An 18222-nucleotide genomic window follows, 5' to 3' on the forward strand; every position below is an offset into this window, starting at 1 on the left:
GTCATCAGTTACCCAGCCACAAGTTACCACTGAAAATGGATGGGAAACAAAACAGGCCTCTGAACTATATTTAGATTCAGTATGGTTTTCAAAAGCAATGTGCCGTTCTCGAGATCTAAGTGTTCCCAGAGGTCTGCTTTTCACGACCGGGCATGGAGATAGGGAGATGGGGAGGGAGAGACACCCCAGGTTTGTTGGCCCTGGAACCAGTGCTTAAAAAAAAAGGTAAGTAATATGCAGTCCCCAACTTCAGGCACTAGTCTGGAGGTGTTAAGTATTGCCCAGGCACCTGTGATTACAGGGGATGGAGTGCTTTTGAAAAGCTGGTTGTTTTGGCTCTATTTACGCTGCCATCGGGAGCCGCGACGGCAGGATATTTAGCAGCATCTCAGCTGGCTGTCAGCTACTTCACTCAATGCAATAAGTATTTGAGGGCACCACAGTGTGGCGTTCCTCTACCATGTATGTCCCTGTGATCCCAAGCCAACTTGTATAACCCACACCTAGCGCTGCCCTGCTTCACCCCCAAATCGTCCGGGAGACTTTTAGGGGTAGTAGTACAATGTCCTCAATGAATCCCTGACATGGGAACTTTCCTGCCAAGGTTAAAATGTTGGGCTCAAGTCTGCAGACAGCTCCTGTGACCTTCCGATGTGGCTGCTAGCCGCGCAGCCTCCAGGGACGGAGACACACATAGCACTTTGCCGGTTTTAAATGCAGTGTAAACCTGAAGCAGCCTATTCCGCTGATAAAAAAATTGCTTTCCAAAAGCGCACCTGGACAATCAAGTCCTAATTTGAACTGGTTTGAAATGGTCGCAGCAGAGAGCAAGTGTTGTGTAACACGACTCTAATTGGTCCTCCAGATATCCCACACTGCATTGCTGCTCACCCCCTACCAGGGCTGCAACTGGCTACTCCAGTAGGCAACCATAACTCTCTGCCTGCTTTTTTTCCCTTTTGTTGGCAACTTTTTATCCCTGGGCTCCCTAGTCCAAGCTATCTTTCTAAAGACCAGCTATGTCCTCATCCCCTATCATCATGCCCCCAGCCCTTGAGAACCCAAAAACCTGGGTGCAAGCAGTGGTGGCCTTGGGGTTGCTGGGGCCCCAGCAAAAGAGTCACATGGGGACCCTTAGAGGCTTCATTTTGATGCCCTAGAAGCAAGTCAGACATTTTCAATTTCAATTTATCTTTGCCCCAGCCATGAAACTTATTCATAAATTGAAAAAAAAACGTTTTAAATAATGTCACCGCCCAAAAAATTGTTGCAAAATTCTGGAGCCCCTAAAACGTGGGGCGGTCACCCGGTTTGCCCTCCCCTAAGGCCACTACTGGTGCAAGCATGTACTTATCCACTGGAAGGTACAGAGAAAGCCATGGGACTTTACACCGCTGTGAAGCGGTTCCCAAGCAGCGACGTTTCAAAATGGTTCGATCCTTACAGGTGCTGCATCCCTAGTTCATCTTCTGCGAGGTGCGGCCCCATGGTAGCTGGCACTGTGTGAGCGCAGCTACACTGGTCCCGAAACAGGAGGCAACCGCAGCTCAGAAGCGATATAGCCACGTTCACATGATGCTGCATGCAGGAGAAGTGGCTCTGCTTCTCAGAGCTAAGCCCCACACTTAGAGCACCCACACCAGGCCCACAAGCTGGATCTGACCCTCAGGGCCGTCCCGTCCGGCCTGGTGGCTACCAGAAGCTGTAGGTGTGTCTAGGGAGGGGCACGGCCCGCCACAAAATTCAGGGCCCTGGGCTTCCCTGCATGAGGCCGCTGGGGCTGGCCCTGCTTGGAGCAGGGGGTTGGACTAGATGTGACCTGCTGAGGTCCTGTCCAACCTCATTTTCCAGGATGCTCTGGCATCCAGGTTGAGTTTCTGCCTCTAAATATCTGAAGCAACAGCAGTAGTGTGGATTGGATGTCGGGTCTTTTAACCATCTAACCCTCAGGGCGGGTCAAGTTGATAATAAGAACCCACTGCTTCCACAGCACTTTTCATTCATGGATTTCAAAGTCCTTTGGAAAGGAGACGTATAATTATGTCCATGTTATAGGTGGCAAAACAGAGGCACAGGAGCATCCAGTGTATAGTTGCACGGGTTATTGTGCTCTCACGCACTGGGAAATGCCGTCCTTGGAGGTTTTCAAAACCCAAGTAGACAAAGCCCTGGCTGGGATGATGTAGTTGGGGCTGGTTCTGCTTGGAGCAGGGGGTTGCACTAGATGTGACCTCCTGAGGTCCCTTCAACCCTCGTTTTCTATGAGTCTATGATCCCATCCAATATGCAGGTTTACGCAGTCTGTCTTCAATACTCTCCACAAGCCCATGAAGTTATTCCTATGCACACACACATGATATGTCTCAATGCTGGCAAGACTTTTTTTTGATGCATCCTGTCTGAAGCAAGCATGCAACTCCTAGGAAATAAATCCTATTCATAAAACCGTGCTAAGGCTAAAGCACTATCCAGAAGGATATCAGGAGAAAAGTATTCAGACAATGTGAGGAAGGCATCCCGAAAATGGTAACAATGCTCTTTTCTTCCATAACATCCCCTCTTAAATGAATAACAAGGGTCTGAACCGGCCAGGGCAGGGGCCTGTTTGGAAGGTAGAAGATGCTTTCTCACGGCAGACCAAGTTAGGAAGCAGAAATGCTGAGTATGGAAAGAGGCCCAGAAACACATCAAGGTCTGCCTCAACGTGTTGAGGTGACCTTGGGAGCTGGCAAGATTTTTTCCACTAAGCTTTTTTTCTAAAGCTATTAATACCCAGCGTCCCTGCTACTGTGCTGGACAGCCCGAGCCGCAAACCCATCATAAAGCCTTCCTGTCGCTTGCAAAGTGTGCTCATATCTGTTCGTGCCTGTGGCTCTTCTGTTGACAGCAGCTTGCGATCTCTTGCAGGCCCTGCCTTTGAAAACCCATTTGGCCTGGGGGATGGCTTCATGAGGTCCTTCAACCCCATCATCCCCCCAAGATAATCACAGAGAGGTAGACCTTCACGCTATACCATAGTACAAAGGAAGGGCAAAATTCCCTCAACTTACCCAGTGGTACATATGTAGCCTCCTGGCCGCAATATTTGGTGCCTATGGAGATTTTCGATTTAGTTTTAGAATAGAATCACTTTATACACATACTGCCAGAAAGGGGAGACTGGAAGAGAATTGCCATTATAAGTCAAGGAGCAGCACACCTATAATCTAGCAAACTTTCTCCCAAAGGGTGGCTTGAACACATGTCTTGTGCTTGCCAAATAAATGCAAGACCCCGGGCAACCTCCAGCCCTCCTCTTGCAACTGGCCTGCAGCACTTTGCTTTTCTACTCACTGGGGAACAGAAATGAGAGTTTCTGCCCACCGCGGAGAGGAGCCAAGGCAAGGGCCAAACCCTAGAGCCATCAGTCTTATGGGCAGCATCCGGCTCTTTGAGCCATGCTTCCTCTGACTTAGCTGCCTCCTCCTAGCCCCATCTCTCTCTCCCTCCTGGCTTCCCATTGAGCTGGCTTTTGGAGGAGAGCTGAAAGGGACCCAGGGCGCTATCTAGGTCTTGATCTTCTGATATAAGCCCTCTGCTGAGCAATTACAACGACGAAACATAGGTTTGAACCACTCTAGGTGAGGGGGACCTAGACCCTGGGTCTCCCCGTCTTTGGACAGTGTCCTCAATACTTGGCTATTGGGCTACAGATTGGAAGTGTTTTGCTAAATTAGCTGGAAAGCAGACTTTTGGGGGGAGAGGGGGCATGTGCTCCAATTCAGTGACTACTCTGAGCTGAAAGAATGGGGAAGAATTTAAAAAAAAAAAAAGGTCAAAATTTCCATCGCGGCATTTTCAAAGTGAAGTCTCAGGAAGGCAGAAGGGCAATTTTCGACATCACCTCGCAAAACGGCATTTTGCACTGGCCAAACGGTCCTAAATTAAAAGCCGGGTTGTAAGAAAGGGAAGGAGAGGTAGATGAAAAAGGAGTTAAATGACTCTGAAACCAAACTAAAAAAGAAAAAAAAAAGTTTAATATAAACAAGTGCTTTGGGGTGACACAACATGATTTTTCTGTTGCTGTTTCTCTGGAAAAAAAACCCAAAACCCCCAAATTTCTGTTTCAGTTCAACCCAGATGGAATATTTCTCTGATTTCTCATCTCACCCACCAAGCCAAAACCAAAGGTAGTTTCAAGTGAGGGGTGGAAATGGCTGATCTCTCTGACATGTCAAATCAAATGAAACCCACGCAGCTCTCTGATGGAAGCGTCGCTTGTGAGACCCAGCAGCGTAAAGATGGGGAAAAAAAATAAGTGATCTTCAAAATGTCAAGCAATAGTGACAAGTGTCTGTGTTTAGCCGAAGTGTTACATTGCTTAACTGAGTTTGGTTGTGTACATTCAGAACAGCTGCAGCTATAAAAGAGGATCAGGACATAATCTTTTTCAGCTTGCAATGAATAACTTCTGGCTAAGAGCCAAACTGAACCCCGGGGGCAGATTAATTGATGCTTACGGGTTGGCTAAGGAGATCAGTTTGGCCCGTTAAAAAAACACGGGCGAATTACAGCATGATTCCTTTGAGAGCGGCACGTCTGCTAGCTCTGCCAACAGTGGCACAAAACCAGGGCTCTTAATCTTGCCAATGCTTTATCACTATGATTTTTTGGAAGAGGCTATGCCACTGCAGTGTTTTGCAGGCAGGCATGCAGGTACACAGGAGGCAGAGTGATATTTCTGATCAGACAGCTGGGGCTTGTCAGCAATGGGATTTTTGATCATGTAAACTGAAAGGCAAAGAGATGCATTAAATATATAATGGGATTCAGTTGCAAGCCTGGCTGTTTTGCCATCCCGGGCTGCAAACTCATTTGCATTGTAATATGATGGGGTCAGTGTTGTTCTGTCACAAACCCGGGCTTTTGGGACTGTAGCTCGCATCATGACCTCATGGTGACGATGGCTCTGGGAGACTTCATCCCTAATGCCCAGGATTCCTGATGCTTGCACTGCATTGTGTTACATGGTGTGGTTCATGTCTCCAGTTTGTGGTGCCCTGACTTTGACACACCTTTTCCACCTATGACCCAGCCAGTTCAGCCATCCTTTATGACTATCAGAGGAGTACTAGGGGACAGGACTGGGGAGGAGCGGCTGAGGGAAATGGGCTGATTTAGTCTGGGGAAGAGAAGACCGAGGGGGGATTGAATAGCAGCCTCCACCTCCCTGCTGGGGGGCTGCAGAGAGGATGGAGCTGGGCTGGTCTCAGTGGGGGCAGATGGCGGGACACAGAGCAATGGGCTCAAGCTGCAGCAAGGGAAGTTGAGGCTGGATATTAGGAAAAACTTTCTCACTAGGAGGGTGGTGAAGCACTGGAACAGGTCACCCAGAGGGGCGGTGCAGTCTCCATCCTTGGAGGTGTTTAAGAGCCAGTTGGCTGGGATGATGTAGTGGGGGCTGGTCCTGCTTGGAGCAGGGGTTTGGACTACATGTGACCTCCTGAGCTCCCTTCAACCCTCATTGTCTATGAGTCTATGATTCTGCTATGTCTTATCGGTGTATTGTGCATGAGTGTGTATGCACATGTGTGTATATGCACACCCACACACACATATATACACCCTAAATACATACATAGATGTACAGCCATATGAGTTTGGATATAGATATAGATATAGATATAGAGACAGATATAGATATAGATATGGAGCAGTTCACCTTTCCCCTGAAAAGATAAATGAAAACTAAGGGATTGCTGAAATAAGGACTACAGTCTCAGATGTCACCTGCCAGCACAGCTTCTTTGAAAATAATGTGCCAGCTCCTCGTCTGGTGTAAATCAGCTCATCTCCGCTGAAATCAAGGGGCTAGGTTTCTAGATGGTGGAAACCCCTGTGGCACAATAGAAACAAATGGACCGGTTTCTCTCTGGACTTAGTTGGCCCGGCTTCTCTGAAGGGAACAAGCAAACTGTCAGCTGTGAATCATCAACCCTATTGAATCAAAGCGGCCCAGTCCCCAAATGGCCATAGCTCTCTTAAGCATGATCGTGATCGTGACTCCAGGTGATGCTAGCCTACACCAGCCAAAGGCCTGGCCCTCAGGGAAGTGAGACTGCAGATAGGTATGAGTGCACTGGAGATCCCCTGGGCACTATTAGTGGTGAGAGCAGCCAGCTTTCTGCCCATGAGCATCCAGCAAGCAATCCTGGGACGTGTCTGTCTCACAGAGGGAGCCTGGCTGTGAGGTGCATGCATGCCCTTGGCATAGCTTAGAGATTTCCATTTAAGTTTAGTTGATTCCCCCACCTCCCCATCTGCTTCTGACTGTTTAAAGTGCCAGGCCGAGCAGAGGGAGGAGAGACCGATGGCTTAAATTAAATGAAACAGGAGAGAAAAATGTGGGGAAAAAAAAAAAAGGATATCATAGGGAGTAAAGTTTGCATCGTCCCTCTGGTGATGCTGATTCTGTTTCCTTTCCCTAAATGCTTTCCAACCCTTTCAGCTCCCAACCGGGCTTATGAATGAAAGGACAAGCAATCTGTTCACAGGTGGCCCTGCTTTTTAATCATCGCCGAGCTAGTTTGGAAACTCTGGGTGCTGTGTGGTCATGGTGTTTCTCTATTGCAGGGGAAGCCAGTTCTGCAGAAGATTAGAAGTGTGAGCCTGTGGCGGAAGCACTAGGTCGGGATTCAGGAGATTAGAGAGCGCCCGTGGCTCTGCCACAGCCCTGCAACGTAACCTCAGGCATGTCTAATCACTTCCTTGTCTGGTCTCTCTAGACTCTGCACATCAGGGGCTGTGTCTTGCCACGTGCTAAGTTCTGGACCCAGCTATACAAGGGCAGTACAAAGGCACAAGATGCCCTTTTATTTATAATGCACAGACAGCAGCCAGCATGGAGCAGGGAGGGAGGGCAGCTTGCTCGTTAATGCGCCCAGCTGCTATGGGAAGTAAAAAGTTCCAGAAATAGGCCTGGTATAGGATACTTATAATCACAAACAATGAGGGTTGAAGAGACCTCAGGAGGTCACATCTAGTCCAACCCCCTGCTCACAGCAGGACCAGCCCCAACTACATCATCCCAGCCAGGGCTCTGTCTAGCCAGGTTTTAAACAGCTCCAAGGATGGAGAGTCCACCACCTCTGGGTAACCTGCTCCAGTGCTTCACCACCCTCCTAGTGAGAAGTTTTTTTCTAATATCCAACCTCAACTTTCCTTGCTGCAGCTTGAGCCCATTGCTCCTTGTCCTGCCATCTGCCCCCACTGAGCACAGCCCAGCTCCATCCTCTTTGCAGCCCCCCTGCAGGGAGGTGAAGGCTGCTATTCAATCCCTCTCGGTCTTCCCTTCTGCAGGCTACATCAGCGCAGTTCCCTCAGCCTTGCCTCGCAAAACCATGTGCGCCAGCCCCCAAAACATTTTCATTGCCCTCCTGTACTTCCTCCTGTAGCAGAAGCCTATGGTACGGCTATGTTACGTACATATGGCTAAGCACCAGGTTACGGCTCTCCCAGTCGCACCCCAGTCTCTCTCCTGTGCAGTCCCTGAGAGTTTTCCTGCTCTTGGTCCGTGACATCCTGCCCCTTCTTGCATGAGTGCTTAATGGGTGTGAAATGCAGCGGTTCTGACCTCTCGGGCCCAGGTGTAAGTGACGCACAAGCAGAGGTGAGAGGACTCAACCCCTGAGTTCTTGCTTCCCTTAAGGATTTTTTTCCCCACCCAGCTCTCCCCTTTACGGTCTAATTTTAATTTTTTCCCTCCCCTGCCTCATTTTGCCTCCTGGTTTCTGGAAGAAATAAACGCTCCATTTCTACAGCTCTGCTCGGGAAAGGTTTTCACGCTTCGAACCAAGCTTTCTGCACGCCTTCCTTTTAAGCACAATCGTTATTGCACGTTACACAAGTGGTGATGGAAACCATATCCGCTGAGGTTTAACGGCTGTATGAGCTGAGCGCATGGCAGAGCTGCTCCCTCTTTGGTGGGGGCTTTCAATAACACGTGGCTCGTTTGGACGCACATTGCGACTCCGTTTGTAAAGAAGCTGACAACACGGGGCCTGGCTAGAAAGAACGATAGGGCGGCCAGGCGAGCTCCAGCACAAGGTTGCTTGTGAGGTCTGATGTAAGACCAGCTGAAGAACTAGCCTTAGTGTATATACTGTTATCAGTAGCACGCATGCAGGCTGTGTTAACAGGGGCAACGTTAGCTAAACCTCATAGTTCAAAGACTCTTATGAAGGTCGAGAGAGCTTTCTCTCCTATTTCCCAAGCCCCAAATGGATAGAGGTGAGAAATAGTTCTCATTGACTTCAGTGAGAGGTGGATTAGGCTCTATCTGCATACTAGCAAGTTGCAATCCTCCTTTCCAGGTTCTCTTCTGCAGGCATGAAGAAGGCATGAAATGCATGAGCAGTGTGCCCAGGCAGCTGCCATAGACTGAGTTCTGGCTGCTACAAGCCTTGAAAGCTAGAAAGCTGCTCTCACTAAGAACTTGCCGTGAAAATACCAAGTGACAATCTCATCATCTCAACCCAAGGGGAAATGTACAGGCGCTTGGTCTCTTTGTCAATACCCTGACCAGTGCACAGTGTAAAAAGACCCCAAAACAGGTGAAACTCTGAAAGGAGGTAACACTTTCTAGCTTCTGGGCTACATTACATGCTGCAATTGAAGCCAGAAACAATGCAATGCAAGCCAGAAGCTAAAACAAGGAGGGTCATAGAAGTATGGGCAGAAAAATAAAAATTGATATTGGGATACCTATAGGATGAAAGACAGTGAAACAGAGATATAATAATTTGGAGTGGTGGTGTAGCCATGATGGTCCAAGAAATATGAAAGTGATGAACTGAAATATCTGGATAGGCATCTGGCTGGGGTCATCGGACCCCAGCACTCTTTCCTGCCCAAGCAGGGGGTCGGACTTGATGGTTTATTGAGGTCCCTTCCAACCCTGCATCTATGAACCTATGGATATAGGAAGAATCATAGAAAATCATAGAAAATTAGGGTTGGAAGGGACCTCAGGAGGTCATCTAGTCCAACCCCCAAAGTCCAACCCATCTATCGATAGATAGATAGATAGATAGATAGATAGATAGATAGATAGGAGCAGGTCCATGGTGGTAGGAAGATAGAGAGAGGTTATACATTGATACAAAGACAAAGAAATGGGGTGCAAGTTGATAAATAGACATACAGACAGGGTATACAGTGATAGACAAATAGAAGCAGTGTATAATAATGACAAATAGGAAGTTACAGCAGGTGCATGGTGGTAGGTAGGTAGGTAGGTAGATAGAGGGGGTGTGCAGTAATAGAAATGTAGAAGGCATTTGTGTTGATGACGGGTGGATGGATAGATAGATAGAGGGGGAGTTTACTGATAGATAAATACATAGGGTGTATGATGATGATGATGATGACAGGTAGATAGATAGATAGATAGATAGATAGATAGATAACAAAGAGTGGGGTTGTAGCAGTAGATAGGTATATAGAGAAAAAAGCTTGTATAGAAAAGGCTGATAGATGGATACCAAACTTCAGCCAGGTTGCAACAGCAACACAAGTTTTAGATGAGCATGTTCACCCAGCTCTGATAGTGAGAAGCTTGTACAAGTGGCTCCAGTGAAAGCTGCTATCGTGCTGGATATTGGCCATATATGTAGCAAGGAACCAGCTCTGAGTTCAGTCTAAGAGACAAACTGTTATTCTCATGCCCCCATTTTATGGAGCAAGAAGTGAGACACAGACAGAATAAGTGATTGTCATGCAGTGAGTTTGTTACAGAACCAGGATTTCTGGTCCCATGACCAGACAAGCAGATAGATAGATAGATAGATAGATATCTGCTTCTCTAGTCCCTTTTTCCCCTCTTCCCCTCCTTTAAAACAAGTCCTGTTTGTAAAGACCTTTACATTTCAGTGGATTGGGTTTTTGGGGGGGAGTTGCTCTGGCATTTAGCTCCCTCTCAAAGGAAGGACACCCTGCTCTATCCCTTCCTCGTGAGTCCTCCCAAAAAGCAAGATGAGGTTGAGCATGGTTTCCTAGAGATGAACACCCCTTGCCCTTTTGGGCAATGGCTAATTCCTATAAAGGTAGGTAGTGGTCAGATTAAAGTCCTCCTGAGCCATTGTAGGGGGAAAGGTGCTTTCTCCTCTATTAAAAGCCTGCCCATTGCTGCCAGGCTTGGCAGGGGATGTTCTGTCCCTCCGAGGCGACACGTGCTGTGCTAAATAAACGGGGAGAGCAAAAGAGCAAAGCTGCCTTTAGCTCCATGCTCCGAAGGCTCGGCATTTCGATTATGTTTGCAGCTGGGCTCTGTCCAGAAGCACCGTCATAAATCGCTAACGGGGTATGATAAGCATGACATGGGCCATACTGCAGATGCCAGGCTGGCCCGCTCGCAGCTTCGGGCTCCTGCATGCCAAGCGAGAAAAAGGCCGGTGGTAACCGAAGACAACAGCCCTTCTCGGCAGGGGGAGGCTGCGGAGAGGAAACAGAGATTGTGCTGACAGGTCGGGGACTCCTGCCTCCCCTTGTGTGAGCGAGCTGTGTGTAACATCACACTTTCCTGCCTTTCCTTACATAAAGGGGAAAGAGGCCTCCATTTATAGAAGCTAAGAGATGGGCGGTGGGGTGGGACAGACGTCGACAGGGGATTCTTTACCTCCATTGCTTGCAAAGACCTGGGTCTGGGGTGTAGCTGCAGATAGGCTAAAGAATCAGACCAGGACCCCACCTTTCCTTGTGCTTGAGAAAGATCATCTGCAGGAGGTGTGATATGGGCTCATTTCTCAGAGGGGCATGAGCAGCACCATCCTGAGCTGAATTCTTCACTGCCGTGTGTGAGGAGGCCAGAGGGGTGATGCTATATGCAGTCTGCACATCCGCCTTGCACAAAAGGTATCACAAGGCAAAGCACGGAGCAATGAGCAGACTGTTTGTTTTTAAGTGATGTGGGGTGCATTGCATATCTTCGGAGGTTACTTCCCCACCAGCTGAAAAGGAAGAGGGCAGGGGGCTTGCAGGGACTGTACTTATCTCTAGACCAGCCTTCTCCCTCAAGTAACACTTGCAGCTCTTAAGTTAAGATGCTCATCTTAACTCTCATGCTTCTGGGCTTTGGTGAGTTAGCTGCAAAGGGTTTATTATTTCAACTGTATGTTCAAATTTGGGGGGGGGTTTCCACCTTCCTGGAAGGAATCAGGGTGGGTCAGAGCACTGAAGAGTAGACATGCCTCCTTAGGTCATCCAGCCCAGTGTCTGGTCTGTCTCAGTGGCAGGGTGGATGCTAAAGGGCCAAGTATTTAATCAAGACACATCCAGACTCTCTTCCCCTCTCCCCCTATGGTTTCCAGAGGTCTAGGAAGTCCTGATATTGAGGTTAAAGCCCTGCTAGCAAGTTTAATGCCCACCCCTAGACCTAGCCTGCATTAAACTAACCTGTCAAAATGTGGGTGGGCTGGATCTGGGCGGGGTGTCTTGTGGCCTGTAAGACCCTCAAAGCTCCCTGCCCACATTTTCTGGCCTCTCATAGAGAAATTACCGACAGATAGAAACCAGCATGGAAAGGGGACTGGTCCAGAAACACTTGATTTCAAGAGCATGGGGGGTGGTAAGAGAAATTTCTCTGCAAACTGAACTCTACTAAGCAGCATGTCCATAATAATAAAGGTGATGGTGAGTAAAATTATATTGCCCAGGAGAAAGGAAAAACAGAGAAGAGAAAGCAAAAGGATGCAGAGAGAGGGAGAATGACCAGAGCTAGAAGCCTGAAGCCAGATGGCATCCACACCTTGGGTATGGAAATCCTGCTTCAGGATGCACCCTATATAATCTCAGTTAGTTTCCCTGTATAACCTCATTTAGGAACAGAATACATTTATTCAGGGTAAAATGTGCCCATGGAAATCAGTCAGACTCCTTCCTTTTGACTTATTTGGAACATCTGTCGGGTCCTATACCCTTTGCCAATTCCTAAATCCTTTACTGATTCCTAAATATCAGACCAAATCCTGTTTTCGGACATGCCAGAAGAGTAACACACTTTCCCAAAATAGAGGTACTCCAAATTTATATCAGCATAACGAGGATCAGAACAGAGGACCCAGTCCTGATCATGTTAAAATCAAGGGGAAAAGCCTCCTTCTTGATTTCAAACACTGAGTCCGTCCTTCATCCAGCTGGAAACTAAAGTGGGAAAACACCATCGGTTTTCCATCCCCAGAAGAATTGTTCAGCTTTGGGAAAGCGTTTCCTTTCCCAAATTGAAACATTGGGCATGTTTACATGTGCATTAATACACTTTAGTTAATGTGCATTAAACCTAGTACCTCCATTGTGAGGTACTAAGAAAACGTGCCTTAGCCTGCAGCAAAACCTGGACAGAATCACAATGAAGATGATGCTTTCAAGCATCCCAAAGTTGGGTGAAGCCTTCGTCCTGCCCTGGGCCCAGGCACAATAAGTTCACCACCTTGCCAAGGGTTGGCATGTCGGTGCCTGAGCATTATAGTATATACACATGTCAGGTATCCAGGGTGTAGCCTTATTGGTCCCCAGAGGCAAAAGGAATCAGGACTTGTGGTAGAGGTGATTTCTTTTATTAAACCAACTAGGTTTTTGCAATAAATAAATAAATAAATAAATCCTTTAATTGCCCAAAAGCTTTCAATTAAAGATTTTTATTTTGTTTTTATTTTATTTTTTTGCAAAAATCTAGTTGGTCTAATAAAAGAGATCACCTCTACCACGAGTCCTGAATCCATAGTAGATACATGATGCTTGGAAAGAAACCCTTCTAAACCAGCAACCATCTGCATGCTCCCCGCCTCTACCCATGGCCAGTCTGGCCCTTGCGATGACACTAAAGGGAACCAAGAAGGTTCATTTTCTTACACACAGGATTTCATTTTCCTACCGTGACATCACGGCGGAACAGTTTACACCAATCTGGAGCATTTTTTAACTTAATAACACATTAGTACCGAGGCATCCTAACCTTCCTTTCAATGGGTGACTTTTTCTGGCAGGAAAAGCCCCTCGCTTTTTCTTCTTATGCGATCGCTGTCACGTCACGCTTTTCCAAGTCCCTCAACACCTGTCATCTGTCACTTGTCACCTGTCACTGGCGCACACCACGTACCCCCCCGTGCCGTCTCTCTGCCTCAAATGCATACTTAAAATTTCTCTCGGTTCCTCCCAAATAAAACCTCATTGTCATAGACATATGAAAAAAGCTCTCACACATGCACAAGCATTCGCCTTTACACATGCATAATTACAACTCATCACGCCATGCAGCCACATGCGTACGTACAAAAGCTCTCACGCGTGTGCACACGCACATGTTCTCTCTTTCATGCAGGCACTCGCTCAAAACCTCTCACATGCAAAGCCCAGGTCTCTCTCTTGCACACACATATGTTCTCAGTCACTCACACACTCAGTCACACGCACCTGTTTTTCTCACACTCACACCCCTCTCTCTTTTCATTCATGCACATACTCAAAACCTTTCTCTCCCACTCATGCACCGGTGCTCTCACCCCGCCACACGCATACACTTTCTTCCTTTTCTGTGCAACATCTCTCATCTAGCAAACCACTCTTTCTCTGCTTCAGATCCCCCCTCCACCCACTCACACACATGATCACACATGTCTTTCCATTCTCACACTCGCCTTTCTAATCACAGAGCCCCCTCTTATGCTGAAACCCTCCCACATCCTATCCGAAATGCATGTCTCAAGCTGGAGACCGAGGCTTACCAGGGCAATCTTGGTTGCTGATGTCTTCTGTGAGGCATTTGCAAACTCACTTAGGCATGCACTTATGTGCTTTGCTGCTCTGCGACCCCAAAAGGCTTTTGGTTCAATTTGCAACATCCAAACACACCCAAATCCTGTGTCCCTTCCCTACATCTTGCTCACACAAAAGCTCACTCAGGCACCTCTGAGCACCGGAGGTCTCTAACCACTCTCCTGCCTCTGAACTGAATAAAGTCCCCAAACATTTTTATTTATTGTTTAGTGCTGGCAGTGATCTCCTCCTCATTGTCCCTCATGGCAGTATCTCCCAAGGCTGCTGCCGTCCATGAGTTGTCTACCCAAAAGGAAGACAACCCCCCCTGCACATAGCAATTCACTGATATTCAGAGGACGCCATGCAAGGGAAGAAATCCCAGTATGGAAGTGGGCTTTCAAAGGCCAGGACTGCAGGAGCTCCGGGCAAATAAATCATACTTGTCCTCTCTCTGAGATGTGTTTGTGGGTGAATACTGCTGTGATGGGCAGACTCCCGGCAACACTGAATGTATAACTCTCACCACAGCCTGCCCAGCTCCCTGCACATAGTTGCCTTCAAACTCATCACAACCTCTTGGGCTCTTGGTACGTGCCCGTCAAGGGGGGAAATCCTGCCTCAGGCTGCACCCTATATAATCTCAATTAGTTTCCCTGTATAACCTCTTTTAGAAGCAGCAGGTATTTATTCGGGGTAAAATGCGCCCATGGGAGTCAGCCAGAATCCTTCTCTTTGACTTCTCTGGGCTGTTTGTCAGGTCCGCTGTCCTTTACCGATTCCCAAATATTAGACCAAATCCTGTTTTTTGACATGCCAGAAGACTAATGCACTTTCCCAAAACAGAGATACTCCAAATCACTCCAATTTTCTACCAGCATAACGAGTATTGGAATGGAGGACCCGATCCTCATCCTGTTAAAGTCAAAGGGAAAAGTCTCCTTGAATTCAAGCACTGAGTCCATCCTTCAGAGTTTCGTAGTTGTTAGGGGCTGGAAGGGAACTTACCAACCAAGTTAAAAACTAGAGTGGGAAAACGCCATCGGTTTTCCATCCCCAGGAGAATCGTTCAGCTTGGGGAAAGCGTTTCCTTTCCCAAATTGAAACAATGGGCAAGTCTGCACACACATTAACGTGCGTTAGGTAATGCGCATTAAATCTAGTTCCTCCATTGTGAGGAACTAAGAAAATATGCATTAGCCTGTCTTAATGCGCATTAACTGAAGACTGTGGTTTTTAAATGATGCTTAATGCGCATTAGCCTATTTCAATGTGCATTCAATAAATAGCATGTTTTTTCAGTGATGCTTTAATGCACATTTATATAGATGAATACACATTGAAGTGCACATGTACATGCACCCAAAAAAGTCAGACTCTCAACAAAAAAAACCACCCCAAAAAACCCTAGGAACCAAAATTTTGGCTGGGGGGGATGGGAAGGGAATGGATCAAGCTGACAAAATGTTTCATTTTCATAATCTTAGAAAGCTTTTTTGTGTGTGTTTTGCTTTTGTGTATTTTTTTCCTCCCACGTTTTGCCACACATTACCTTGTATTTGAAAATGAGGAAGACTTGTGAACTGAAAACCAAAAGCTTTTCATTTAAAAAAAAACACCGAAATGGTCTATTTTGATCGTTTAAAATTTTCTTTCATTTTTCTCATGAAGCTTGGGGATTGATCAGTGGAAGAGGCTGCTTTACATTAACCCAAGACTAGTCCCAAATCACCAACAGAGCAAGTTTTATGAAACAGGAAATTTAAAAATTGCCTAAACCAACCATTTATTTCTGGGGGGAAAAATCTGATCAATTGGCCATTTTCCATGAACGTTTAGTTGATAAAGTCCAAACCAGCTCTAGAACAGTTTTGGGGAGAACATCAGGTCCCATCTCGTTGTCCTCTGAGAACCCGTTCAGCTGTGAGCACAGAAGTGCACTTATTCATACTGGGTTTCATCTTGGTTTGAATTCACCATGTAACGAGTTCCAGTCACCTCCCCGCAAACACCATTCCTCCGACCAATAGATCACACCACTGGGGAAGGATTTATTAAATCCAGGCCATGTGTTTCAGCCAAAAAAACCAAGTCTTTTCATAAACGGAAAAGGCTCGTATTTGGACATTCTGGTGCAGGGAAAAGAAAGTAAAAATATGAAGAATGGCTTAAATAATGAGATGTGCCCATGACAAAAAAAATTACTGAGTGATGATGCCTTTGAGATTTATATAATGTCGTTGAACTTGAAAAATGGGTTTTTTGGGGGGAAGGTCTCATGCTGATGGTAATCCACCTCTTTGCCAAGCCTATCTGCCCCCGGTACCGCAGTATCGTTGCACCTTTCATACTCTACTGAATTTAGACTCATTCCATCTTTCACTGGGGGTTGAGCACTGCTCTTCTGCTTTTTATAGATGGGGAATGGGTGTAAACCCAAGCTGAGCGATGCTGCCCCATGGCCTTCAGTGGATCTACAGCACTGACACCCACTTAGGAGCTGGCCTACCCTACCATCTGCTTGACTCCAGACAAGCACGGGTATCCACCTCCCCGCTCAAGTTGCACATGGGAATAGCGGTACAGTGATGGACTTGATCCGCAGTTTGGTGTAACGGCTGATGGGGTTGCACTGATTTATACCAGCTGAGGGTCTGCCTTGTGTTTTATGATTTTCTGCAGAGAATTCCTTATTTCCTGACTTAAAAGGAACTCCTTTGCAAAAGGCAAATACACCCGACACTACCTCACAGCATCCTGTCAGTGGCACGGCATGGACCATGAACATTAAAGGAGAAAGCTTGGCTAAAGGCGCACTGGGGGATCCCGAAATTCGGTGCAGAAGGACATAGCCCAGAATAGGAAAGCATAGAAGTTGCTTCTTCCCTTCAACCCTTTATTTACCATGTTAATTTTTCAGCCCCAGTAACCCAGCTCTACATCTGAGCAGATGCTCTCTCTCTCCTGTTCTTGCCCTGGGACAGATCCTGATATAAATAACCACAGCTAAGCTGAAGTCAAGGCAAGCAGCCTGATTTAACACCAACTAAAGATCTGGTAATCTGTGTGCAAGAGATGAAATGTGGGTTTTCTCCTCCACGCTCCTGGAATGATCCATCCTATCAAAACTTTCTGTTTGTCCTAAATGCAAGCACCCTAAATGCAGAAGGTCCCCAGGATGCTTTTCACACAGCAGGTCACATCAGTGCATAGGTCAAACTTGCAGCTGGTGCAAACCGCTCCATGGGCACATGCTGATTTATGCCTGCTGAGGATGTGACCCCCATTTCCCATCATTAACTCTTTTCAGGAATGACTATGATGGCTCTGGCCAGACACACACAGGCGCGCACACTCTCGCGCACACGGGTACGTGCATTGATGCATACAGATGTGACTGAAGCAAGGGCTGAAAGGCTGCACAACATCAGCTCTCTAACAGAGGGGATGCTCTAAGAAAGGTGCAGCAAAATGTGGCTCAGGATACTCGTGAGCCTTTGCAGCAGTCCTTTTCGGCAGCAGCTTGCTTGACAAGCTAGGACTTTTCTCTGGGTTTTTCACTACCTGCCTAGCATGCAGGGTTTCTATGCCATTCGCTGATGCTGCTCTGCGGGAGGAAAAGCCCAGGTGCACTAACTTATTTGCTTTAGGGAATCCAAATATTTGGCATGTGAAACAAACCCTGCAGCACAGAGCACAGAAAGATGGAGGGGTGGATTTTACCTCTTTTGGAGCCGACCGAAGAGGATTGAAATCACCCCTTGCCCACAGGAGCTGACTTTTCACCTGTTCTCCTTGCAACAGCCCTGAGAGTCACACTGCCCAGGCATCTTGGAGGTGGTATGACGGTGACCTCCTTTGCTGCTCATGGACGTCCCACTGCAGGGGACATGGCACCTCTCTCCAGGCCCTAAGCTTTCAAGGCTCAGAAAGCAACAACCCCCCCCTACAAGCAGCCCTGGCTGCTCCCTCCATTCATAGGCTAAAAAAATACGTACTTTGACATTAGCTGGGTTAAATTCAGGTTCCTTGGGGGGCTCCGGCTCTGCTGGTTTAGGTGCTGGCTTGGGCTCCTCTTTCTTGGGTTCAGGCTTCTTAGGTTCGGGCTTCTTGGGGGGCATGTTGACTTAAGAAAGAGAGAGAGAGAGAGAGAAAGAGGGAGAGAGACAGAAAGGAGGCGGCTGCTGTAGGATAAAGCAGAGCACAAGTCACTCCTCCGGCAGAGGTCTTTATCCTTGGCCGGTCCCTTAATGTCACACATTGTGTCACTCACCCACCCTATCACATGCCACAGCTTACAATAGGGGCACTGCTATAAAAGGGCAAGACATGTACCCTGCTATTTTAGAGCAGTTGGATATGGCATTGTTATGAATTAGCACTTAAATGGAAAGGGAGTTTGGGGTGTTCAGGGTTCAGGCTGGCCCTGGGTCA

At 47.3% G+C, this 18222-nt stretch overlaps 1 protein-coding gene across 1 annotated transcript in view; it reads right to left on the reverse strand.

Annotated features, from left to right (window-relative positions):
• MYL3 (myosin light chain 3) overlaps positions 1-18040 on the reverse strand; it is a 39796-nt gene extending 21756 nt beyond the window's left edge. The window contains exon 1 of the mRNA XM_019529682.1: positions 17787-18040. Within this exon, the coding sequence (XP_019385227.1) occupies positions 17787-17909 (123 nt within the window). The 5' untranslated portion in view covers positions 17910-18040. The remainder of the gene's footprint in view (positions 1-17786) is intronic.
• Positions 18041-18222: the final 182 nt, after the last annotated feature.

The sequence above is a fragment of the Crocodylus porosus genome, unplaced genomic scaffold (assembly GCF_001723895.1).
Source record: "Crocodylus porosus isolate Cpor-Errol unplaced genomic scaffold, CroPor_comp1, whole genome shotgun sequence".
Lineage (NCBI taxonomy): Eukaryota > Metazoa > Chordata > Crocodylia > Crocodylidae > Crocodylus > Crocodylus porosus.